We start from the raw sequence: 25842 nt of genomic DNA on the forward strand, positions 1-25842 counted from the left end.
GGCCGCCCTTTTGGGGGGGGGGGGCGGGGGATCCATTAACGGGGGGGGGGGCGGGGGGGCACGGCTTTATAGGCGGCTAGGGCAGCGATTGGGCGGGTCGGACGAAGCGGCGTGGGGCTGATCAGGGGGACCTTCTTTCTTAGTGCTGGTCCGAGTCCGCCATGGCACTCGGCGCAGCTGCTGGAGGCCACCGCCGTGCACATGCGCGGACTCGGAACTGGAAGTGCGGTGGCCCATATCCGCAGCCAAAGCTGCGTGAAGCTCACCTGGTCCCTGCTAGTCCCCTGCAGGTAAGTGAATTGCTCTGTATTTTTCAGGAAAGTCTGAAGTAAAACGCCAATGTTTTGACACCAGCGTGAGAACATAGCCCCATTCTTGGAGAATCCAGCCCCATATCTTTGTGACGTCAGGAAGGGCTTGAGTGGTTTATTGGCCGGACACAAAGAAAGTCATCACCCAGATCCAGCAGACGTTCTTCCCTTACCCCTCACCCATTCTCCTTTGCTGACGGTTGCTCCATGATGTTTTAGCACCTTTTGCACACAGGAAATGAATCGCTGGCATTTAAACACGCTCTGTGATTTAAATTAACCCGGGCCTGAAAGACTGTTATGAGGAAGTATTCCTATCTCAATGACAAATATGTGCAGGTTAGGTGGATTGGCCATGCTAAATTCCCCCTAGTGTCCAACGATGTGGGGCAGGATGCTCTCTTTGGGAGACCAGGGGTGCGATTCTCCAAGCCTCGTGCTGGGCCGGAGAATCGGCAGAACCACAGCACACCTCCCCGACACTGGCGCGTGATTCTCCGAGGTGCGGAGAATCAGCGCCATTTGCTCCGGCGCATTTGGTGTGGCGCTGGTCGTGGGCCGCCGATTCTCCGACCTGAATGGGCCGAGCCGCTGTGCGGAAACGGCAGAGTCCCGCTGGCTCCGTTCACCGCTGCCGGCTGGGAACTCTGCGCAAAGGGTCGGGATGCGGCCTGTGGGGTGGGGAAAAGCACTCCTTCACCGGGTCGGGGGATGGGGGGGGGGGGGGGGGGGGGGGGGGGTGCCTCCGATGGTGTCTGGCCTGCGATCGGGGCTTACGATCAGCGGGCCGCACTCTCACCTCCTCCGGGCCTGCTTTGTTCCTATTCCGGCCCCAGAACCCCCGCGCCATGTTGTGTCAGGGCCGGAGCGTTCTGTACGTCTACCGCGCATGCGTTGGTTGGTGCTTTGCCACTGCGCATGCGCGGGTTGGCGCCACCCCCAGTCCGTGCCAGGATGTAAGGCTGGAGCGGCGTGAACTGCTCCAGTGCCGTGCTGGCCCCTGTGGGGGCCAGAATCCCTACTGCCCGTGCCCGTTTTGCGCCGTCGTGAAAGTAGGGGGGTTATCTGACCTGACCCCCTGCTGAAAGGAACCCCCTCCACACTCCTCCCTTCACAAGAAAGGGACCTTGTCTGGAAGTTAGAGAGCAATCCAGACAGGGGCAGTGGGAAGCATTATAGCTGTACTACTCACCTTGTAGCTCAATGTGTCCATTCCTCGAAGGAGAGCAGCTGTGCCTCTATTTACTTTCCACTCCACTATCTGCAATCCATTCATAGCTTTGAGTAGTGGTCTGTGATTGATACATTGTAAAAACCATCTGCAGCTTTGATCCATTCATATCCGTTCACGTTTCTGTGGCCGAAGTGGTAAAACCCCAATGTTTGTAAACATTGACCACATGAAAGAGGTAAATGCACATATCACACGCTTGAGTGATTGGAACTCTCTTAATGCTTGGAATTCACTTACATCCCACCGTGAGGTCCACCATGTCAGGTTCATGATTGCTGGGACCACAAGTGACCGAAGAGTCACGGGAGGCCAGAGCATAGGGCGCCGGCCTGCTCAAAAGATCCAGGGCAGCATGGTGGCGCAGTGCGTTAGCTGAGGTCCCAGGTTTGATCCCAGCTCTGGGTCACTGCCATGTCGAGTTTGCACATTCACAGGACAGAGAATCCCACCTATGTAGTGTAGGTGGGGTTATGGGGTTACGGGGATAGGGGTGGGGGAGTGGGCCTAGGTAGTGTGCTCTTTCAGAGGATCGGTGCAGATTTGATTAGCTGAATAGTCTCTTTCTGCACTGAATGAATTCTATGATTTGATGACAGTCTACCAATCTCTCTCTACACATAACCCACATGCCCAACACCAATTTGGGATTAAACATGCCCGTTTAAGGTGTTTTTATTTTCAATTTTGAATCATTTTCAATGTAAACAGCAATTATCAATGCACTTCATATTATGGGTGTCATTCACATTGAAGGGTTAACCATTGTTGTAAGTGTGCTGATAATGTTATTTGATGTGGATTCTAAGTGTGATCGGAATCCAATTACATTACATCCACCCCTGCTATAGAAATTCAACAACACCCAACTCTCCAAAGCCTTAATATGATAGTTTCCACCTGCAGGTACTTACCAGCACTGGAGATGCATCAGCTGGCTGCAAATCATTTGGGGAATTTATAGCACTCCTTGCTGTTGAATATTTTATTACTTAATTCAAGTAAAAGTTAATGCTACAGAAACAGTGCTCCAAGTGTTCTGGTTTAAATCAGTATCCTTGGGATGGAAGCAAAGAGACATTTGTCCAGACTTCATCCTTCTGGGTGAATTCCCAGAAGAAAATGATTTCAGATGTTTGCAAATGTGCTTCTTTCTAGAATCACTTTACTGATTACACATCGGAACCATTGAATTTCACGACTCATTCAATTTTAACTTACATGAACTATTCAAAGTTTCACATGTGTTTTGTTTCAAACTAGCATAATTATTCACATTAATACAATCATATTTCAAATGAGATAAAAACCTGCTTGCTGAGGAGCTGTCAGATATGATAAACACTGCAGAATCTGAGAATTGGAATTAAAAAATAATTTGTGGAATTGTAATATAAACAGTGGTTAACACCTGAGTAAGATTAGCTAGTCTATGATTAGTTTTATTAATTCAGGCAGTTTTATTTTTAATTATTTACAGTAATCTGCTAAAGTAAATGCAATAGTTTATTGAATGGGGAGAGGAGGGTTGTACTAACCCTGCTAATGTGACACAAGGTACTCCGTAGCAGCTGTGTTTAAAATTAAGGTGAGCAGCTGTTAAGTTCAACGCCAGTGATCTTTAACAATTTCAGGTATTTCTAACTGGCGTCTCTTACTCACCAGTGAATGCCAATGTTCTCTTTGACTGAGTAATTAACTAACATTAACCAATATATTAGCAGCGAAACACTTTCCAGTGCTTTTTAGGGACTTGAGAATGAAATGACAATGGGATATAATTTCATGAAATAAAGTGTAAATATAAGATGTAATTTAGAAAACCAAGTTATCTGAACAGGACAGTGCAACTTATTAATTTAATTAAATGTTAACTTATCATGCCATTTTAAGTTATTAGGTGACATTTTACTAGCTCTTTGGCAACAGGCTGGGTGGCAGGAAGACTGGTACCCGGAAGGGGTGCCCGATGTCATTCCACAGCCATGCCATTTTGCCAGTGCCAGGAAATTGACAGATCAGCTGCCCACCTGACAGCCAATTAGGCAAGCTAGAAGGCTAATTAAGGGCCACTTCCTGCCCTGCTGACATTTAGCCTGTATCTGGGGTGCCCACCGCCATATGGGGAGAGCACCTTGTGAAACCTGCTGGCCTCCCAGTGGGCTCTGGGTGGTGTGGTGGGGTGTGTGGGGGGGGGGGGGGGGGGTGGGGGTGGGGGGGGGGGGGGGGGTGGGGTGGGGGGGGGGTGTGGGGGGGGGTGGTGCTGGGATAGGGGCTACCTCTTGGGTACTCCATGGCCCATGGAAGAGGATCCATGCAGCTATAGCTGTTGCCTGTGGCAATGGCATCATCTGTGCACCTTGAACCCCCACCCCTGATCACTGGGGCCTGTCTATCTGGCCTTGGTGTACCTCAATCCCACTTACCCATCTTTGAATGTCCGTGGCCATTGAGCTGTCCTCTCTTTACAGATGCAGCCTCCGCCCTCAAATTGGGCAATCAAACATTGGGGATTGGCCACATCCTTAATAAGGACAGCAGTCCTGATGGTAACCACTTAATAGATTGCTGCCAGTAATATGCTTACCTGGATCCCACCACTAGTCGATGTGTGGTTCCCTCCTTCTTTTGACCCTGGCAGAGGGATTTCTGCCGCCTGTACAAAATGCCGCCCCTTATTTTTATTACAGAGCCTCTTCAAACTTATGACATCTGGTGAATCATGTTCCTTTAAATGTATCAACATTAATGAAACTCCGCCTTCATTGTCAATTCCATGTCCTTCTCCAAAAATGTATCTCATGGTAGATAGTAAGACAATTGATTTGCATTCAAAAAGAGTGAATCATAGACATGTAGAGTTTAACTTTTTACTGCAAGCCCCTACACCCTGCCAGCCCTGTGCAAAAGATCCCAAAAGCCATGTTAGCTAAATACTGACCGCCCTTAATTTAATAAATAGAATTTAATAATATTATAGTCAGCATTCCTCAACTTTAAAAAAAAATGAACTCAGAAGCAGGCCGCACTTTGGATATTTTATTCAGTTAAAATTTTTGGGGTCTATTGAATGCTTTTGAATTTATAAATTTGAAGTTATCTAACAAATAGAGCAATACCTGCATTACAAATGCAACTGCATCTTAAAAGTACTTCAGTGGCTATAAATGTGCTTTTGGATTCCCTGTGGTTGTGAAATGTACTTTATAAATGCAACTCCTTTATTTTCTTAATTCTTTGATTTTAAGGTCCAACAGGTATTGAAGAAAATTAAACACCTAATTGTTGTAGGATATTTTTAAGTGAATTGCCCAAGCTCCCTCCTCCACTGGCCAAGTGAGTGATGAATCAGTCAGTGTAACATGGAACCATACAAATCCAGAACAGGTGCTTTTAGCCATTTACTGTCCTTATTCCCTGAGTTCGAGAGGGGAATGTGGGCTAGATTTCCTGTTCCAGATTTGTTATTCGGTGACCCCTCCTGGAAGTGCCAGTTTGTAGATGTCAAGTCAGGATAGGATTTTCCATCCTATGATAAGTGATTAATTTTCTTGCCAGTGGTCACTGGGATAAACCTAATGATTTAGCACCCTTGACACTAAGCTTCAGGACTGCATATCAGGAATTTGGCCTTTGATGCCTGCAGGGTTTTGCATTCATTCAGGTCACGTCCAAATTCCTGATATGCATTTGTGTCATGTTGAATCCCATTGTCTAGGGTCACTGATGGAAAGTGGTCTTTTAGGAAAAGATCAGAACACTATCACTTTGTGGAAATATGCACTACCTTCAGGATTTGTATTTGGAGGAGTTTGGGGTGCAGGAGGGGTGGAACTGGAGGAAAAACATCAAAATGACCTTGTGGATATGTGTTTTGTTTTGCTAGCGCTGTACATTATAAATCTTTACTCATATTCCACAGTAACATGTCAATCAACTGGATAAAAAGGATGAGCCGATATTATTGCTTTTGGAGAATTTCAAAAATCGGTGTATGTGGTGAAACTGTGCCTGAATGTCCGGATTGCAATACACCCCTTCTGGGATAATATGGGATATTACCCCAGGGATAGATTAGTCATGGCTACTTTATTGATGTTCCAAGGCTTGATGTTCCAAATTAGATTCAGAATTGTAGTTCTATGTTTGTAGGTGGGCCAATCTAATATTTTCTAAATAAACAGAAGCTTAATTAAGTGTGATAATTAATCTAATTAAAAACATCTCCTCTTGTCAGCTTGCACTATTTCAATTCATAGCTCTGCAGAATTACAAAACAATTCTTGCATGGAACTGCAATGCAAGCTTCAGCATCCAAAATTGTTGTGGCATTAACATTAACTTTAAAAATTTGATGAGAAGGTTTCAAAAGTTAAATCCACTTACTACTTTTATTTTCTGTGTAATGGAACATTGACCCAGGAGTTCCTTTTTTAAGTTGCATTGCTTAAAAATATCTGGCACCCAAGGCCAATGCCCCTTCTGATGGTCAATTATTTTCTGGGTGAACAGATGTTGTGTTAGTATTGGAAATGGATTTACATTGCTTCGTAAATAGGTTTTGCTAATCTACAGAAAATGTTTTCATGGCATGTGAAAAGCTAAATGCATAATTTTAAAGAGAGTACAAGAACTGAGAGATCAGGGTGTGTATGTGAACATATATTGGAAGATGGCAAGATAGGTTAACAAACAAATTAAAAGTATATGGGATATAGAAGCTTGGGCGGCATGGTAGCATAGTGGTTAGCACTGTTGCTTCACAGCTCCAGGGACCCGGGTTCGATTCCCGGCTTAGGTCACTTTGTGCGGAGTCTGCACATTCTCCCCATGTCTGCGTGGGTTTCCTCTGGATGCTCCGGTTTCCTCTCACAAGTTCCAGAAGACGTGCTTGTTAGGTGAATTGGACATTCTGAATTCTTCCTCTGTGTACCTGAACAGGCACAGGAATGTGGCGACTAGGGGTTTTTCACAGTAACTTCATTGCAGTATTAAGCCTACTTGTGTCACTAATAAAAAATATTATTAGAGTACAAAAGTCAGGAAATTACGCAAAGCCTATGCTGAACATATTTAAACAATAACTAAAACACTTGTTCAGTTCAGCTGGCGCATTGTATCCAGTTTGGAGTACCAACCTTTAAGAAGGGTGGGAAGGCTTTAGAGAGTTCTACAGAAGAGATTTACTGGAATGGTTCCAGGGATGAGTGATTATGGTTACATTGATCAACTGGAGAAACTCTTCGGAGAGCAGGGAAGGCTAAGAGGAGCTTTGTTCCAGGTTTAGATAGAGAACACAAAGAGAAACTGTTTCTCTTTAAAGTGACTTAAAGGTTGTGAATCAGAAGCCACAGATTAAAACTGGGGGCGACATGAGGAAATAAAACATTTTAGCCAATGAGTCATTGGGATTTGAAATGCACTGTCTGGTGAAGTGGTGGATGAAGATTCAATTCTAGCCTTCAAAAAGGAATTGCATAAATACTTGAAAGAAAAAGATTGTAAGGACTTGGGAAGGAGCAGGTGGTGGGTCTAACTGTATTTCTCTTTGAACAACCAGTGCAGTCTTGATGAACTGAATGGTTTCCTTCTGTGCTGTACTATACTGTCATTCTAATCTATATAATTTTACTACTCTGCCAATGCTCTCTTTTCTCCTCTTCCCCTTATCTGTCCTTTCTCTGCACCTTCCCATTTTTTTCATGTATTGGTTGACTAAAAAAGGATCTGCTGCCCATTCAGGCTGGAAACGAACGATCCACAGCCAAGGAGTCACCACCTTCCCTTGTCCTAGCTGCGAACATGATGTCGACCTGGGAGAACGTGGCCTTAGCGGTCTGTTCCGAAACTTCACCTTGGAAACGATTGTAGAAAGATACAGACAGGCTGCGAGAGCAGCCGTGGCTATCATGTGCAATCTCTGCAAGCCCCCACCACTGGAGGCCACTAAAAGCTGTATGGACTGCAAGGCGAGCTACTGCAATGAGTGCTTCAAAATTCATCATCCTTGGGGAACTCCAAAGGCCCAGCATGAGTATGTAGGACCAACAACCAACTTCCGACCTAAGGTACAGAGCTTCTCTTATCGTTATTTTCATACAACATATTCCAGAAAGGCATTGTCAGAAATGCATTTATTTCTTCAGACATTTTATTCAAAGTGCAATATCTTGATTAAAAAAAGTACACAAGTCACTTCCCATTTCATTCCAAGATATGTGAAGATATAAATACATAGTCCTATCAGTCATCACTCAGCTTTCTCTTCAAACACACAAACAGGAATGGGCCAAAGACTTTTTCTGAAGAAAGTGCTTTATTACTAATTAATTTGCTGACTACAGAGAGTCAATGGGCAGCATTGAATCGTTGATTGTGGCATGTCTAATGAGCTTTGAGCCAAGATCGTCAGTAATAATTAGAAGTATCTTATGAGTAGAGATCTTGTTATAGTATGTTATAGATGTTTTGTATTTATTCATTAAAAACAGAAATATATTTTGCTAGTTAAACTAAAAAGAGGAGACTTTGAGTAGGTTGCACAGTTGAAATCATTCTCTTAGTTATTCATTCTGACTCAAATGCTCAGATCAACCTTTAAGGTAAGCATTTCCCTTGAGGACATTAATGTAATGTGATAGATCAAAGTAGAGGAAATTGGTTTCAAATAAAGAAATGTTTATTTTATTGCTGTAATGTTATGACCATGTTTTGTTAAGTAAGTTACTGTAACTCTCTAAATTTGAAAATCCCAATTTGACAATTTAATCATTAATTTTTTCACAATCATGTGGCTAAGTTGAGTGATTCCCAGTAGTCACCAGTTTCCTTTTTTCCTTAAAAGGATGTGATCTCTAATTAGAGTTACAGATCCCCTGTCAGTCAATCATGCAAATATAGTGCTGGTTATGACATTCTTATCATATCTGCTGATGAATATGTTACAGATGTTGTAGTCATTTTACCCACAAATGTATGACAGCTGCACATCATTCCCTTAAGATTGTGAATAGTTCTTGAGGAATAGCTGCAAATATCATCTAAACAAAAAAAGCAATGTCCTAATTGAAAATATCAAATTTATTTATTTTGAAACATAATTTGCTTTTCTGTCCTACAAGCTGGGGTGTGATGCCATCTCCCCAGTGCTACCTCACCCAACTGAATATTTTTCATGCTTTAGTTTGAAAAAAAATTGCCATCAAAGTTGGGGGATATCACAGCTGAACCTGATTCACATGGACATGTATTGCCAATAGGTCTTTGTGGAACATGGGTCATAGTTTCTTCACACAGAGGAGTGTGAATCTTTGGAATTCTCTACCCCAGAGGGCTGTGGAAGTTTAGTCATTGTGTATGCTTGAAGCAGAGATTGATAGATTTCTGATTAACAATAACGTGAAGGATTATGGAGATAGTGGGTGTAAAAGGCATTGAAGTGTCCAGTCATCCATGATCGCATGAAATGGTGGAGCACGCTCGACGGGCTGAAAGGCCTACTCTAGTTCCTATGTTCCTGTGTTGCCTTCCTGAGTGCTAATTGTGATGCTCTTGTTGCCAGTCCAACTGAGATTGTATAGTTTAACAAAAATGAGGACTATGAAGCTTGAATCTTCCTAGCCTGTGAAGTTAATTTTCTGGTTGGAACTTTCAGAATTATATTATTTTAAAGTATCTTTGTTATGGGGTGGTCGAGCATCTCAGCTTCAGGGCACCTGGGGCAGGATTCTCCGGTCCGCCAGTTTCTCTGCCGTGCACTATTTGCTGGCAGCAGGATTTTATACTCCCTCAGCTTGTCAATTGGATTTCCCATTGAAGCCAGACCACGCCGGCGCGGCAACTGCTGGCAGGAGTGCTGGCCAACAGGAAAAGGGTATCCCCAAGACCGGAGAATTCCAGCCCAGGAGTTCCCCAGTCTAGTGTCCTGAGCCCAACCATCTACAGCTGCTCCATCAATGACCTCCCTTCCATCATAAGTGGAGACTTTTGCAGATGACTGCACAATGTTCAGCACCATTCATGACTCCTCAAATACTGAAACAGTCTGGGGCGGGATGACAAGTGGTAATAACATTCATGCACACAAGTGTCAGACAATGAGAATGTTCAAAAAGAGAGAATCTAATGTACACCCCTTGACATTCAATGGCATTACCATCCCTGAATCCCCAATATCCGAATCCTGGAGATTATCATTGATCAGAAACTGAACTGGACTAGTCATATTAATACTGTGGCTTCAAGAACAGGCCAAAGGCTAGGAATCCTGGGTGAGTAACTCATCTCCTGACTACCCAAAGCCTGTCCACCATCTACAAAGCACAAGTATATGCAGTGTAGTGGAGTGTAATGGAATACTCCCCACTTGTTTGGATGAATGCAGCTCCAACAACAATCAAGAAGCTCAACACCATCCAGGACAAAGCTGTCCGCTTTATTGTCCCCCCTTCCACAAACATTCAAACCCTCCACCATGGACGAACAGTAGCAGCCGTGTGTACCATCTACAAGGTACACTACAGGAACTCACCAAGTTTCCTTCGGCAGCACCTTCCAAACCCATGACTACTACCATTTAGAAGGACAAGAGCAGCAGATACTTGAGACCACCCCTCCAAGTCACTCATCATCCTGACTTGGAAATATATTGCCGTTCCTTCAATGTTGCTGGGTCAAAATCATGGAACTCCTTCCCTAACTGCACAGTGGGTGTACCTGGACCTTAGAGAAAGCAGCAGCTTAAAAAGGCAGCTCATTATCAACTTCTCAAGGGTAATTAGGGATGGACAATATATGACTTAGCCAGCGATACCCATGTCCCATAAATTGATGTTTAAAAAGTCCCATCTTGTTTTCTAGGAGTGAGGTGACCTACCAGATGCAGACTCCTGGGGCTGCTTTGTGGTTTCCTGAATACTTTATCCAGCTGCCTGAAAGTCATAGGAAACAACAAGGCGAATGGCTAGAAACACCACCTCATTTTTTATTGAAATTGATTTGTTAGGCCTGTATCTATTGCAGCCAAAGGCAATCCATCTTCCTCCACCCAGGAAAGATAGAGACATTCCGGGGCCAGTGTCAAAGGGGTAAAGATCCAGCATCTTATTAGACATTGAGAGGATGTTTTCCCTTGTGGTTGGGTCTAGGACCAGGATGTAGCTGTCGTGCGTACTGCCTGGGTAGTGTGTACACAGTTGCATTATCTTCACCTGGTGGTCGCACATGAGCTGTAAGTTCAGGGAGTGGAACCCCTTTCTGTTAACATAGGGCACTCTCCAATGGCCTGGTAAGTGCAGGGCAACATGCGTGCCATCTATTACCCCCATAATCATCCGCCATTTTTGCCAACTCCAGCGTGATGCCACCACCAAACACATCTTCCCTTCACTCCCTCTGTCAGCATTGCACAGAGACCGTTCCCTCTGAGACAATCTAGTCCACTCCTCCACCATACCCAACACCTCTCCCATCACCCATGGCCATGATGTGGAGATGCCGGCGTTGGACTGGGGTGAGCACAGTAAGAAGTCTTACAACACCAGGTTAAAGTCCAACAGGTTTGTTTCAAACACTAGCTTTCGGAGCACTGGTCCTTCCTCAGGTGAATGAAGAGGTATGTTCCAGAAACATATAAATAGAGAAATTCAAAGATGCCAGACAATGCTTAGAATGCGAGCATTTGCAGGTAATCTAATCTTTACAGATCCAAGATGGGGGTAACCCCAGGTTAAAGAGGTGTGAATTGTCTTAAGCCAGGACAGTTGGTAGGATTTCACAAGCCCAGGCCAGATGGTGGGGGGTGAATGTAATGCGACATGAATCCCAGGTCCCGGTTGAGGCCGTACTCGTGTGCGGAACTTGGCTATAAGTTTCTGTCGGTGATTCTGCATTGCCGCGCGTCCTGAAGGCCGCCTTGGAGAACGCTTACCCGGAGATCAGAGGCTGAATGCCCTTGACTGCTGAAGTGTTCCCCAACTGGAAGGGAACATTCCTGCCTGGTGATTGTTGCGCGATGCCCGTTCATTCATTGTAGCAGCGTCTGCATGGTCTTGCCAATGTACCACGCTTCGGGGCATCCTTTCCTGCAGCGTATGAGGTAGACAACGTTGGCCGAGCCGCACAAATCTGTACCGAGTACCTGGTGGGTGGTGTTCTCACATGTAATGGTGGTATCCATGTCGATGATCTGGCACATCTTGCAGAGATTGCCCTGGCAGGGTTGTGTGGTGTCGTGGTCGCTGTTCTGAAGGCTGGGTAATTTGCTGCAAACAATGGTTTGTTTGAGGTTGCGTGGTTGTTTGAAGGCCAGTAGTGGGGGTGTGGGGATGACCTTGGCAAGATGTTCATCTTCATCGATGATGTGTTGAAGGCTGCGAAGAAGATGTCGTAATTTCTCCGCTCCGGGAAAGTACTGGACGACGAAGGGTACTCTGTCGGTTGTGTCCCGTGTTTGTCTTCTGAGGAGGTCAGTGCGTTTTTTTGCTGTGGCGCGTTGGAACTGTCGATCGATGAGTCGAGCGCCATATCCCGTTCGTACGAGGGCATCTTTCAGCGTCTGTAGATGTCTGTTACGCTCCTCCTTGTCTGAGCAGATCCTGTGTATACGGAGGGCTTGTCCATAGGGGATGGCTTCTTTAATGTGTTTAGGGTGGAAGCTGGAGAAGTGGAGCATCGTGAGGTTATCTGTGGGCTTGCGGTAAAGCGAAGTGCTGAGGTGACCGTCCTTGATGGAGATGAGTGTGTCCAAGAATGCAACTGATTTTGGAGAGTAGTCCATGGTGAGTCTGATGGTGGGATGGAACTTATTGATGTCATCGTGTAGTCATTTCAGTGATTCTTCGCCGTGGGTCCAAAGGAAAAAAATGTCATTGATGTATCTGGTGTATAACGTCAGTTGAAGGTCCTGTGCGGTGAGGAAGTCTTGTTCAAACTTGTGCATGAAGATATTGGCACATTGACTTGCGAATTTGGTCCCCATGGCTGTTCTGTGTGTCTGGATGAAGAACATGTTGTCGAAGATGAAGACGTTGTGATACTCTTCACCTTTGACAACAACCTTCATCATTTTTTGGCACTCTTGGAGTGCGGGGCATTTGCTGGAATTTTCCAGCTGTTCTTGCTGGCGGGATCTTCTGGTCCTGCTGACAGCGAGCCCCTACCCCAGGTTTACTGGTGGCGGGGTACATGGAATGGGAATCCCTGTTGTTGATAAGTGACAGGATCAGGAGATTACACCGCCAATCAATGGTGGACTGCCTCTGCTGCCGTGAAATACGCCACCAGGGGGGTGGGGGGCATGGAAAATCCCATCAGAAAGCCATTTGGTGAAGGATAGTACTGGAGCCAATCTTTATTTCATCTAATATTTATTTACAAAGGGAAATATTGCAAGCATACATCTCCTAACTCAGTCCCATCACAGTTTCAATAAGTGACTCGAGTGAAACCTCAACTAATGCCTTCCACCTGCATATAATTAAACACAATCGATAAATAATTAACACACTGTGGGAATACAGAAATTGACTAAACTTTATCCGAATGTCTGGATTGTGCAGTTTGAATTGTGGTACTAAATGACAATAATTTTAATGTCTTGTTTGATTCTTTCCCCTGATCCACTTGTCAACAGATTCTGATGTGTCCTGAGCACGATATGGAAAAAGTCACCATGTATTGCGAGGTATGCAGAAGGCCCGTGTGCCATCTCTGTAAACTCGGCGGGTCACATGCCAATCATAAAGTAACCTCTATGAGCAGTGCCTACAAAGTACTTAAGGTAGGTTATGTTGATAGAAGGACAAGAGCGACTGCTTCCATTTTTGAAAAGTGCTTATTATGTTCTCCAATATCATGACATTAAAAATGCTCCAATTTCCACTCCCTCTACTGCTTGTACACAATTGGATCTTAAATGCTTAATGACTTTAATGTATCAGTGACTTTCCTGATTCATGGGCTCACTATTTATCTATTTACTCTTTTATATATATTTGGTTTCCATAAGTCTCATAATTGTTGGTTGCTTTGTGTCTGTGTAAAGTGAGATATTGAGGACACGTTGCTAGTTGGTGTGATTTGAATAGTGTTCTCTGGTTTCACACTGCGGTACGCTTTGTTGTTATGACAACAGGAGAAGCTGTCTAAGAGTATCGGTTACCTCATCAGCAAAGAAGACCAAGTGAAAACTCAGATCTTTCAACTGGAGCACATGATTGACCAGACAGAGGTAGGAATTGGCTGGAATAAAAGTTCCTTGCAGCCTATGGTTAGGTTATCTTATTATAATGTCTTTTAACAACAAGGAGGATATTTCAAGAAAGCAAAGAGACCAAACTGGTAATCAGAAAGTGGAGCAAACATTTCTCCTGTTATTATCACTGGTCTTGTTTTTGCAACAGTCCAAACTGAGTGTGAGGGAAAATAGAAAAGGAAGCCGAAAAAAAACCTCTTAACTGCCACTTGCGGTTTCCATTTCTTATCCTGATCTTCTTTTAAGTAGATGCCACCAATTGCGCTGTGTCCCAGCATGGGCAAATTTAGGTGGACAGGGAAGGAAATTGGAGCAAAGGTTGGAGACAATGATGAGCAGTTATATTATAATAGGGGTAGAGGTAGGGGATTCAAGGCTGAGTTAGATAATGACCCAACCACCACTGCTCTCTGTGGAAGGGAATTCCAAAGACAAACAATCCTCTGAGAAAAGAAAATCCTCATCACCATCTTAAATAGACGGCATGGTGGCACAGTGGTTAGCATTGCTGCCTCAAAGCTCCAGGGCCCCAGGTTCAATTCTAACCTTGGGTGACTGTCTGTGTGGAGTATGCCATTTCTCGTCATATCTGCGTGGGTTCCTCCGGGTGCTCCGGTTTCCTCCCACAGTCCAAAGATGTGTAGGTTAGGTGGATTGGCCATGATAAATTGCCCCTTAGTGCCCAAAAGGTTAGGTGGGGTTACTGTGTCACGGGGACAGGGTGGAGGTGTGGACTTAAGTAGGGTGCTCTTTCCAAGGGCCAGAGCAGGGCCGAATGGCCTCTTTCTGCACTGTAAATTCTATGCAATGGAAGACCACTTATTTTTAAACTATGCCATCTCATTCTAGATGTTCTCATAAGGGGAACCATTCTCTCCGCATCTACCCTGTTAAGTAGGGTTGCAAACCTGATCTCATTATGCCCAATGCAAATAACAAAGAATATAAAAACAACTTGTGTGTGTACAGGAGGTCAACTTTCTCTTGGTCCTTCAGCGCCCTGATTATATGTTTCAGTTACTCAGAAATGTGTGGTCGTTCTTCAACTCCGGGTTCCAGACTGTTTATTTCCACTGAATGCTGCTGCACTTGTACCTTTAGATACTTTCAACTCCTCCGTTGCCTGTCCTGCTTCCACTCCTCCATGGACTGATATTTTGATTACATTTTCTTTTCCATTCCTTTCGTTATCCATCTTAAAAATAGCTGCTGGAAGATGGCTGCTTCCCATGGAACTGTCACCACCATGGGAAAGCTTAAAGGGAGAGGGAAGAAAATTGGAGGAAGAGATCAGACAAGTAATTTCTCATTATACACGCTGTCAAAATAAAGAAAGATTTGCATAGTGGTTTTCACAAGCTCAGTAACCCCCAAAATCTTTTGCAGTCAATATAATAGTTTTGAAGTGTAGTAACTATTCCAATGCAGGAAATACAGCAGCCAATTTGTACACAGCAAACACCCATAAGCTGTAATGTGATAGGGACTATATAATCTGTTTTTATGATGTTGATTAAAGAATAAATATTGACCAGTACACTGGAGATAACTCCCTGCTCATTGTCAAAATAATACTGTGGAATCTTCTATGTCCACCTGAGAGAGCAGATTGCCAGTGCACAATTCCTCAGCACTGAACTCAGGGGTCTGAGCCTTGAGTTTTCAGCTCAAGTCCTACATTAAAGCGACCACCTTCTGACTCTCTGGTGCTACCAACTGAGCCATGGCAGACAAGTAAAGCTTTTATTCAACCATAAATATTCAACCTACTTGCAATCTTACTCGCTCTCTTACAGAATGGTTTTAATAAATCAAGTTCATAGGAAGCAGTGAAATGCATTGCCTAATCGAGACTCCAATTTAACATGATTTCTGCTGCAGGACCAGTGCTGCTTTTCTGAATGCTCCAGTGTTAAGTGTCACACAGGCTCTAGTCTCAGGCTGCTAGTGGTCCTAGGTCAGACCCAAATTTACCTTGTATGAACACTGTAGTAGTGTCCCACCGTACAATCCAGACCAGTCTTTCAGTAACCAGTCACAACGCTAACAGCTCAAAATCAGGGATGTGAACTCAGGCTAAAACTAATGGTAGGAATTTTCAGCCCATGAACATTAGGTTGGAAGTGGGGTTGCTGAGAAAATGGTGCTCACCAATACATTCTTGCTGCTGGAGAGCCTTCGAGGCAACGGGGAGCTGGGATGTGAACCAATTACCTATTCCAAGGAGGCTGGCAGCCAACTTAAATAATTAAGTCACTAATTAAGGCAATTTTTATTGAGCTCACCAGCATTTTCCAGGTGACTCAGGAGGAGGCCTCCCTATTAGGCTGAGGTACAATCAGAGCTGGAGGCTCCACGTCCCGTTAACAGGACCATAGAAAAGGCTGCCCATAGGCCCAAAGATTCCCCCTCCTCCTCGCTTTCCTAGGAGGGCTTTAATCTCCATTCCACAAGATCTGCCACCGGACCACCTCTAAGTATTTTTTTCCCTCACTGATAGTGTCTCCATTTTGAGGCATCTCTGCATTTCCGACCAGCTTCAGCAGCACCCCCTTCTTTAGAGCTGCAGGCCCCTCTGATTGGGTTGAGAGTATTAGGAGCCCAGCCGCAGGCCTTAATAGGATGCCAGTACGAAGGCAGGGGAATGGGCCTAGTATAAAAAGGTTTGGGGGAAGAAATGATGGTCGGACTGGGGTTTGGGTTCCCTGAAGTAGGGGAGGCCCAAGGAAATCTGTAAAAAAATTAAATAATTTACACCTACCTGGGCCTCTGTGACCCTGAATCCAGATCCCAAGAACTATTGCCCAGAGGGGAAGCCACCAGTGTTCTATCCACAGAAAAAAATATAGTTGGACCCGATGATGTCCTGGGAAACCTATCTTCTTGTGTAACAAGTGCCTGACTCGTTGCAGGTGATTGTCACCACCTCCTGTAATTGAGGTGGGATTTGAGTGTATTGGACTCGATTTCTGCTCAGCAATAGCAGTTAAAGCTGATCCCATGATCTCTGCTTCAGTGACCACCCCTGGTAGTACATTACACTGCATCAAAACCCTTTATGCAGGAAATGTCCTTCTGTCCTATGTCCCAACTCTATGTCTAAATTTAGACCAACATTTATCTTGTTTCTATACCTCCTGGGCCCTCTCTATTGCCTGAACATTCTTCCCGTGGATGACAGCTCAAAACTGCACACAGTACTCCAAACATATTCTTAGTGAGCAATACATTTTGACCATTGTAGCTGAGCAGAAGGACAAGAACAAGGAAAGCAGAGGAGAAGGGTTGAGATTCCAGGAAAGTGGAATTAGACCTTGACAGATCTAATATATTTCATATGAAATAAATGCAGGTGAATGCTGCTGAGTGGCGGCCACAAAATCTAGGGATTTACTTAATTTTGTGAAATTAAAAATGGCAGGATTCACAGAGACATTGAAGATTAATTTTAAATTAATTAGACACCGGCAAATGCCACTGAATGGAAGCACAAAATTAATTGGAAAAATCAAAGTTTAATTTTGATATTTATCAAACTAAAATGAAACAAATGTAGCAAAGCAATATCAAACTTTGATGTATTGAGATATTCAACGTATTAAAACTCCACTATAGTTCATTTCTACATTTATTTTTTTTAAAATATTTTTTATTCTCCTTTTTCACATTTTCTCCCAAATGTACACCCACCAACAATAAACATTAATCAGTAACAAATATGTCAATCCCCATATCAATAACAACGATCCCATCCTCCCACCAAACCCCAACCATTAGCCCCATGTTCACACAAACAAATGCCAAAGAGGAATCAGGAATCACCCATACTCGCCATTAACACACACAGCCCACCCGCCCCAAATAATGTTCGATGTTATCCAGTTCTTGAAAGTGCATCATGAATAATGCCCATGAATTGTAGAACCCCTCCATCCTTCCCCTCAGTTCAAACTTAACCTTCTCAAGAGTCAAGAATTCCAACAGGTCCCCCCGCCATGCCACGGCACAGGGTGGAGAGGTTGCTCTCCAACTTATCAGGATCCGCCTTTGGGCGATCAACGAGGTGAAGGCTACAACATCTGGCTCCGCACCCATTTCCAACCCTGGCTGGTCCAATGCTCCGAATATGGCCTCCCGGGGGCCCGGGTCCAGTTTCACGTGCACCACTTTAGAAATTACCCTAAAAACCTTCTTCCAGTAATCCTCTAGCTTTGGACAGGACCAAAACATATGAACGTGATTAGCCCCCCACCCCCCGCAACGTTCACACACATCTTCTACTCCTTCAAAGAGCCGGCTCATCCTCGCCCTCATGAGGTGTGCTCTGTATATCACCTTCAGTTGTATCAGCCCCAACCTCTCACACGAGGTGGAGGCATTCACTCTCCGGAGCACCTCACACCAGAACGCCTCCTCCATATCCTCTCCCAACTCTTCCTCCCACTTTGCTTTGATCCCTTCCAGTGGTGCCCTCTCCTCTTCCAAAATAGCTCCACAAACCGCTGACACTACCCCCTTCTCCAGTCCCCCTGTCGTCAGCACCTCCTCCAGCAATGTGGCGGCCGGCTCCACCGGGAAGCTCTGTATCTCCTTTCTGGTAAAATCTCGAACCTGCATGTAACTAAACATTTCCCCTGCTTCAGCCCATACTTTGCTTCCAGCTGCTTCAATCCTGCAAACTGACCCCTAAGAAACAAATCTTTTTGGGCGGAATTCTCCGCTCCCCACGCGGCCTGGGAGAATCGCGGGAGGGCCCCCGACATTTTTTACGACCCCTGCAATTCTCTCCCCCCCCCCCCCCCCCCCCCCCCCCGCCCCCCGGCTCGGAAAAATCGCCGCTCGCCGTATTTCACGGCGATCGACGATTCTCCGAGCCCGATGGGCCGAGCGGCCGGCTCTTCAGGCCCGTTTCAACACGGCAGCAACCACACCTGGTCGCTGCATTCGTGAAACGGGCGGCAGATGCCCATTTGGGGCATCTAGGGGCCCGATTGGGACGGGAGCACGGGAGCACCACGACTGTGCTCGGGAGAGGACAGGCCAACAATCTGTGCCCACCGATCGTCGGGCCAGCGTCCAAAACGGGCGCACTCTTTTCCCCTCCGCCGCCCGGCAAGATCAAGCCGCCACATCTTGCCGGGCGGCTGAGGAGAAAGACGGCCACCGCGCATGCGCGGGTTCATGCCGTCTGCGCGATGAAGTTATCCGCGCATGCGCGGGTTGGAACCGGCTACCCGCGCATGCGCGGATGACTTCACAAATGCGCCGGACGCACGTCATTCTCGGCACGACGAGGTCGCTGCCGCGAAAGACGGAGGCCCGCTCCTAGCCCCCTGGGTGGGGGTGAATTAGGTGCGGGGAGCGGGCTCCGAGGCCGTCGTGAACCTCGGCCGAGTTCACGATGGCCTTCACGAATTCGGCCCCCTGCGGAGAATTCCGCCCAGAGTGTCTTAATCCCCTTCTCCTTCCATTTCCGAAAACTTCCATCCCACTTCCCTGGCTCAAATCTGTGGTTCCTCGAATCGGCATTTCCCTTGAACCCGCCCCCAACCCGAAGCGTTGGCGAAACTGCCTCTAAATTCTCAATGAAGCTATTATTCCCAGACTCCCTGAGTATTTCCCCGCTGCCATCGGGATCGGCGCTGTTGCTAGTGCTTTCAATCGCGACCCCCTGCACAAACTCTTCCCCCTTTCTGACCCACTGGTAATCAACCCCTCTGTCCCAGCTCCGCACCTTCTCCACATTCGTTTATACATTTATGACTGGGAATTAGTTATTCTTGTAAAAATTAAAAATAGCAGGTTTCATATTAATGACTGAACAGCTATGTTACAAATGAATATTATTAGTACAATATCAGTTTTATTTCTGATACATTAATAACACTTCAAATTGCTCCATGTTTACAAAATGCTTGCAGAGCCTAAGACAAAAATGTGAATTCAACATGTTGAATAAAGCTTCTTTGTTTTACAAAAATGCTCTTTCCAACAATGACTTAAGTTCCATTTATTTTTAGAATTTATCTAACGACACTCAAAATAAATTTGGGCTTCTAAAGGACAGATCCAAACAGATGTATTAAATGTGCAATGTACTCAATATTTCGGGCTGGTCTTTATTACTTTCTATCCCATTCTGAAAGTTTATCCAAGTTTAATAAAATTGCTTTCTGGGTAATCACGGGTATTTATGGAATTTGAAGGGGATAAATGGATCTCTTATGCCATGTGGTCTTGTTTCCTGTGATGGAGCCAAATGGAAAGTAAGGAAGGCCTGTTTACAGGCCAGAATGGGTGAGTGGTGGAGAAGTCAGATCAAACACAAGCATTTTTGTTAGATTTAGTAATATAACACAGGCCTTGTTAGAAAGTGGCAAGCTTCAGGTTTAGGGATTAGCTGTACTGCTCATTATACCCTAATAAACTGGGAACTCTGGGTAGTTAACCTTCCTAACATTTTGTTGCGACTCGCTTCACCTCAGTTTGTGCACACCTACAGCTGCATCATCAACAAGTTCAGGAATTTTAACTTGTAAGCCGTTCATTAGCTGCCGAAGAGCCATTAAACCAATGTAAGTGGATTCTGATTGGGGAACAGAAATGTCATGAAAAGATAAATTTGAATTGCTCTTTGCATAAACATTCTTCAAGAGCCAAGTTGTCATCTGAATTGTTAGGAAGAAGACAAGAAGGACCTCTTGCCAGGCAAGATAATCTGTACGAGACTTTGGGGCTAATTCTCATAATTGGTAAACATTGGGCGATGGACCGTTAGAAACCCAAGCTGTTTTGATAATTGTGCCTTATTGGCATTTGTTTAATGAGTGTTGAGGGCTGATCGTGGGGTCAGCGGCAGAAAAAAGATGTGAAAAATATGGGCCAGGATTCTCCGATCCATTGGCCAAGTTCTGACGCCGGCATCAAAAGCGGCGCGAGCCACTCCGGTGTCAAAGGACCTCCAGGCTAGTACAGCGCCGGAGTGATGTCTGCTGCTCCAGCGCTCGAAAGCTGGCGCTCCATGGCCGGTGCAGGTCCGTGCATGCACGCCACAGCTGGCGCGAGTCCATGCATGCGTGTCACGGCCAGCGCGAGTCCGCGCATGTGCGTGGGTTCCTGTCACCGTGCCGGCCCCGGGGAATATGGCGGAGCCCAACAGGGCCCCGGCGCGGAGGAACAGCGGCCCCCCACGGAACTAGCCCACCTGCCGTTCGGTAGGCCACCGTGGAGCCCCTCCCCCTCTCCCGGAGTCAGATCCCCCCGCTCACCCACCAGGGCGGCCACCGCAGCCAGAACTCTGAGGTCCCACCGGGTGGAACCATACGTAACCCACGCTGGCGGGACTCGGCCGAACTCAACAGGCCTGTCACAGCGAGGCGAATCGCCGGGGGGCGCTTTCAACGGCCCCCAACCGGCGCGACAGCAATCCCGCGGGTGCCCGAGAATCGGCACCGGAGAATCGGCAGGGCGGCGGCGAGGTTGCGTCGGAGTGGCGCGCCGCAATTCTTGCGACCCTCCGCCGATTCTTCAACCCGCTGCTGGATCGGAGAATCCCGGCCCTGGTTGTTCTTCTTTCTGGATCTGAGTAACTGTGAACTCAATTCAGTGATGGGGAGCAGTGAAAAGCCAGTCGTGGGGTTAGAAATGCTAATATTTATTGCTCTTGAACTGAGTGGCTGTCAGAGGGCAGTTAAGAGTCGGTCACATTCTTGTTGGTCTGGGGTCACACTTAAGCCAGACGGGTTAAGGACAGTAGATTTCTTCACCTTATGGACATATTTGAACCAGTTGGATTTTTTCAACAATCTATGAGTTACATGATCATTATTAATAGAGTACTATTTTATTCCAGATTTATTAATGAATTGAATTTAAATTCCTTCAGCTGCTCTGGTAGGTTTTAAGATCCAGACTATTATTCCAGAGCCTTGGATTACAAGTCCTTTAACATGTCCTTTTAATGCTAGTGTCATATTTCTGCAGCCAAGAAAAATATTCATGCTCCTCATGTGCTTACAGACGTTCTTCTCGAAATGTACCTAGGCTGTTTCCAGAGTGGCTAACAGTGGTCCCTTTGTCCATTGAAACCTAAACATTGCATTGGGGTCCAATGTACGCTGTAGAAGTTTGATTTACTCGAACTTCAGATCCCCCCGCTCCCCCACCAGGGCGGCCATCGCATCCAGAACTCCGAGGTCCCACCGGGTGGGACCATACGTAACCCACGCCGGCACCTGTCTAAAATAGGCATGTTGCATTGCATGCTCTTTTTCGGGACTGGTTCAGAACAATGGTAGATGGAATGAGAGTGGAAATGGTGTGGTAAATTCAATTCCCTTACTCTTGGTGAGCTAATGCTCCAATCCCAGATGGCCAAGACATTAAAAACTGATCCATCCTCTGTGCTCACCTGCTATTGTGTGTATCTACAACAATGGCAAATGCCTGTTCCCAGTGGCAAGGCCTGAATCTGAAAGAAGATATACCAGGGTGATGTGAGGCTTCTGAGGCATGGCTGAGAATGTGAGGGTATCGCAAAATGGAGGAAGCCTCTGAGGATTTAAGTATTTTAGAGGGGAAACTCACTGCACAAGTAAGATGCATACACAGCTGGTGACAATCAGGGGAGCTTTATTTTATTGTTTAATGGGATGTGGACTTCACTGGCAGTGCCAGCATTTGTTGCACATCCCAAATTGCCCTTGAGAAGATGTTGAGGAGCCGCCGCCTTTAACCATAGCAGTTTGTGGTATGGGTACACCCTCCTGTTAGGGAGGGAGTTCCAGGATTTTGGCCCAGCGACAGTGAAGAAACGGCGATATAGTTCAAAATCAGGATGGTGTGTAACTTGGAGGGAGCAATGTACATGCCACAAAAATGCCAGGCAATGACTATCTCCAATATGAAAGTCCTAACCACCTCCTCTTGATGATCAATGATATTATCATCACTGAATCCTCCACTATCACAAACTGCGGGTTACCATCGATGAGAAACTGAGTTGGATAGCCATATAAACACTGTGGCTACAAGAGAAGGTCAGAGGTTGGGAATTCTGAGCAGAGTAACTCACCTTCTGACCCCCAAAGCCTGTCCACCATCTACAAGGCACAAGTCAGGAGTGTAATGGAATACTCTCCACTTCCCTGGATGAGTGCAGCTCCAACGACACTCAAGAAGGTCAACACTATCCAGGACAAATAGCCCACTTGATTGGCACGTTAAGATTTACTCCCTCCAACACCAACGCACAGTGGCAGCCGTGTTTATCTTTTACGTGAAACACTGCAGTAACTCACTAACTGTCCTTCGACAGCACCTTGGAAACCTGTAACTTCTACCATCTAGAGGGACACTGGCAGCAGGCACATGGGAATTCCATCATCTGCAAGTTATCCTCCCAAGTCACAAACCCGTCAGACACATGCAGCACCGACGGGCGACTCTTGAGCAGTGTGTCCCGAGGTTCTTGGCAGCTTGACCACTTGGCATGATTACATTTCTAAGTGTATTTCGGGTGGGTTTTGCCGCGTATTTCTCGATTGCCGTGTTGGCGAGATCTCTTCCCATATTTAATGGCACGTAGTGCTGGAAATACTACTTTAAAAGCGTGCCCAGAGCTGCGCTGGCCACAATGCGATAGTTAAATCGTGCTCAATTTTGCTGTTCCTTCACTGCCGCTGGGCCAAAATCCTGGAACCCCCTTCTTAACAGTGCTCTGGGTGTACCCATACCACATTTCCAGCAGTGGTCAAGAAGGTGATTCGCCACCACCTTATCAAGGGCAGTGAGGGGAAAACAAAAATACTGATGAATAAATAAGACATATTCTTACATTGTTTATTTGTTATAAAAATTTAGAAAATGGGAAGAAAAATTATTTGACTGCACAAGGCAATTGGAGATGGGAGGTCGCGTGACAAAGCCACCAGGAATTGGTCCAATCAGATTCCTTGATGTTTCCTCTTTCAGGGGTGTCCAGAATGAGCAAGCAAAATATAATATAGACACCAATAAATAAAAGTGGGAGTTGAGGAGAAACCTCTTCACCTAGGGAATGGTTAGAATGTGCAACTCATGATAACAGGGAATAGGAAAATAACATCAAAGTGTTAAAGTGGAAACTGGATAAACACATGTAGAAAGGATCATGTTGGTGGGTACAAGGATGGGAGGAGGCTCACCTGCAGCATAAACACCAGCCTGTTTCTGTGCTGTAAATATTTGTCAAACTATGGAATATTCTGCACGTGTTTAGATTTCAGCAGTACTCAATTTTGCATTCTTACAACTAGTATACTCTTGGCACCTACCCAAACTTGTAACTGGATCTGTAAACTGTTATGCAAATTACTCAGAACATTTACGTGTTCTTGGCATCTATTCAGTCTAATAGTTTACAATCTTTATTAGAACTGACTTGCACCTCTGCACAATAATCTGCCTGCTCTGTCAAGGAATTGTTATGGACACTTTTGTACTAATATTATAAATTAGATTTAAAAAGTACCACTTTGTTATTACTATTCAAATATATTTTGGGGTTAAAATTTCTTCCAGGATTATGACAGTGACGCACTTGCTTGATCAGTAATGTACTGGTGTAAGTAATTTACCTCACCTGGCCTATAACTTCCGGGTTCTCCAGCATTGATTTGGGAGGTATCCTCTCACAGGTTCCAATGTAAGGATTTACCTGGCAATTGCCCAGAAGTGCTAACTTCCTCTGGACAAGAGTGCTGGTTACCATCCGACAATCGCAAATTTTGGATGGTTCTGTCAGTTTTACCCTGAAAGAGTTAGAGGGAAAAATAAATCACTTCTCACTCCCCATCCCCCTGGCCCTCTGTCCGACACAATTTCACCCACCAACACCCACTCCCCTGCACTGTTGTCTGAATCACTTACCATTTAGTTGTCCCATTAACAACCTTCTTTACGGCAGCCAGTGCTGTAAAAAAGGGGTGTGCCTTACCTCTGCGCCCCAATTACTCCTCGTTGATGCAGCCGGGGGTGCTTCACTGCTCCTGTCTCAGCCAGCCTGAGTGAGGAAGGTGGGGAATTCCTGTGTGTGTATATCTGTCAAGACTGGCAATTTGCCGGAGATTGCCATGCTGAGGAAGTAACTGGCTCAAAGGAAAGGAAATACTGCAAAGATGCAGAGGTGTAGGAGGTTTTTTTTGTTGCTTATTGCTAATTGCCCTGAAACTAGCCCATTGTAGAGGGCAGGTAGGAGTCAACCATATTGCTTTGCATTTGGAGTTGCATGTTAGGCCAGACCATGTAAAGGGAGCTGATTTCCTTCCTGAAAGAAGATGAACCACAGAGGGATTTACAACAATCAATGATAGTTAGCATGGTCATGATCACCTGAGACTAGCTATGGGCACGATTTAACTGATATGAAAGAGTCCCATGCTGAGCACATTCAGCCCTGTGTTTTGCGCTGCTTACAGAGCCGAGAAAAAGCCTGCTCCGTTCACCAGTGCAGGAAGAGATTGGAGTGCTATTTAAAAATGGGGGGAGAGCTGGGAGTAAACGTTGGGGGGAGTGGGTATAACAACCTGAAAATTACTCGTTTGTTTCTCGTTTTCTTTAGCTAATCCTTTATGCATGCTAATATATCACCCCCAATGTGATCAGATCTTAGGCTGGATTCTCCGGCCCCCAGCCTCAGTGGCATGCCGTTCGCTGGTGGCAGGATTCTATTTTCCTGCCGCTTGTCTGTGGGATTTCCCATTGAAGCCACCTCACACCACAGGGAAACACATGGGTGGTGATGCAATGCCAATGGGAACAGTGAATCCCAACAGGCAGAGAATTCCTGCCTACATCTTTTGTATCTACCTTTTATGTGGCACCTTATCAAGTACCTTTTGGAAATCCAAATATCCACCCTACTTCGTGCATCCTCAAAGATGTCAAATACATTTGTCAATATAATTTTCCTTTCATAAAACCAAGTTGGCTCCTCTTGATTGCATTATGATTTTCTAAATGTTCTGCTGCCACTTCCTTAATAATGGATTCCAACATTTTCTCGGTGA

General features: G+C 45.5%; 1 protein-coding gene across 5 annotated transcripts in view; it reads left to right on the forward strand.

The window, feature by feature from the left end:
* The window catches only part of trim36 (tripartite motif containing 36), a 122211-nt gene that overhangs the window by 17935 nt on the left and 78434 nt on the right, over positions 1-25842 (forward strand). For 3 of the 5 annotated variants that reach the window (XM_038805070.1, XM_038805072.1, XM_038805073.1), the window contains 3 exons: positions 7285-7610; positions 13175-13321; positions 13676-13771. In XM_038805070.1, the coding sequence (XP_038660998.1) occupies positions 7285-7610; positions 13175-13321; positions 13676-13771 (569 nt within the window). Of the gene's footprint in view, positions 1-7266; positions 7611-13174; positions 13322-13675; positions 13772-25842 lie in introns of all 5 variants that reach the window. The other 2 variants (XM_038805069.1, XM_038805071.1) reach the window with 1 other exon arrangement.

The sequence above is a fragment of the Scyliorhinus canicula genome, chromosome 8, assembly GCF_902713615.1.
Source record: "Scyliorhinus canicula chromosome 8, sScyCan1.1, whole genome shotgun sequence".
Taxonomy (NCBI): Eukaryota; Metazoa; Chordata; class Chondrichthyes; order Carcharhiniformes; family Scyliorhinidae; genus Scyliorhinus; species Scyliorhinus canicula.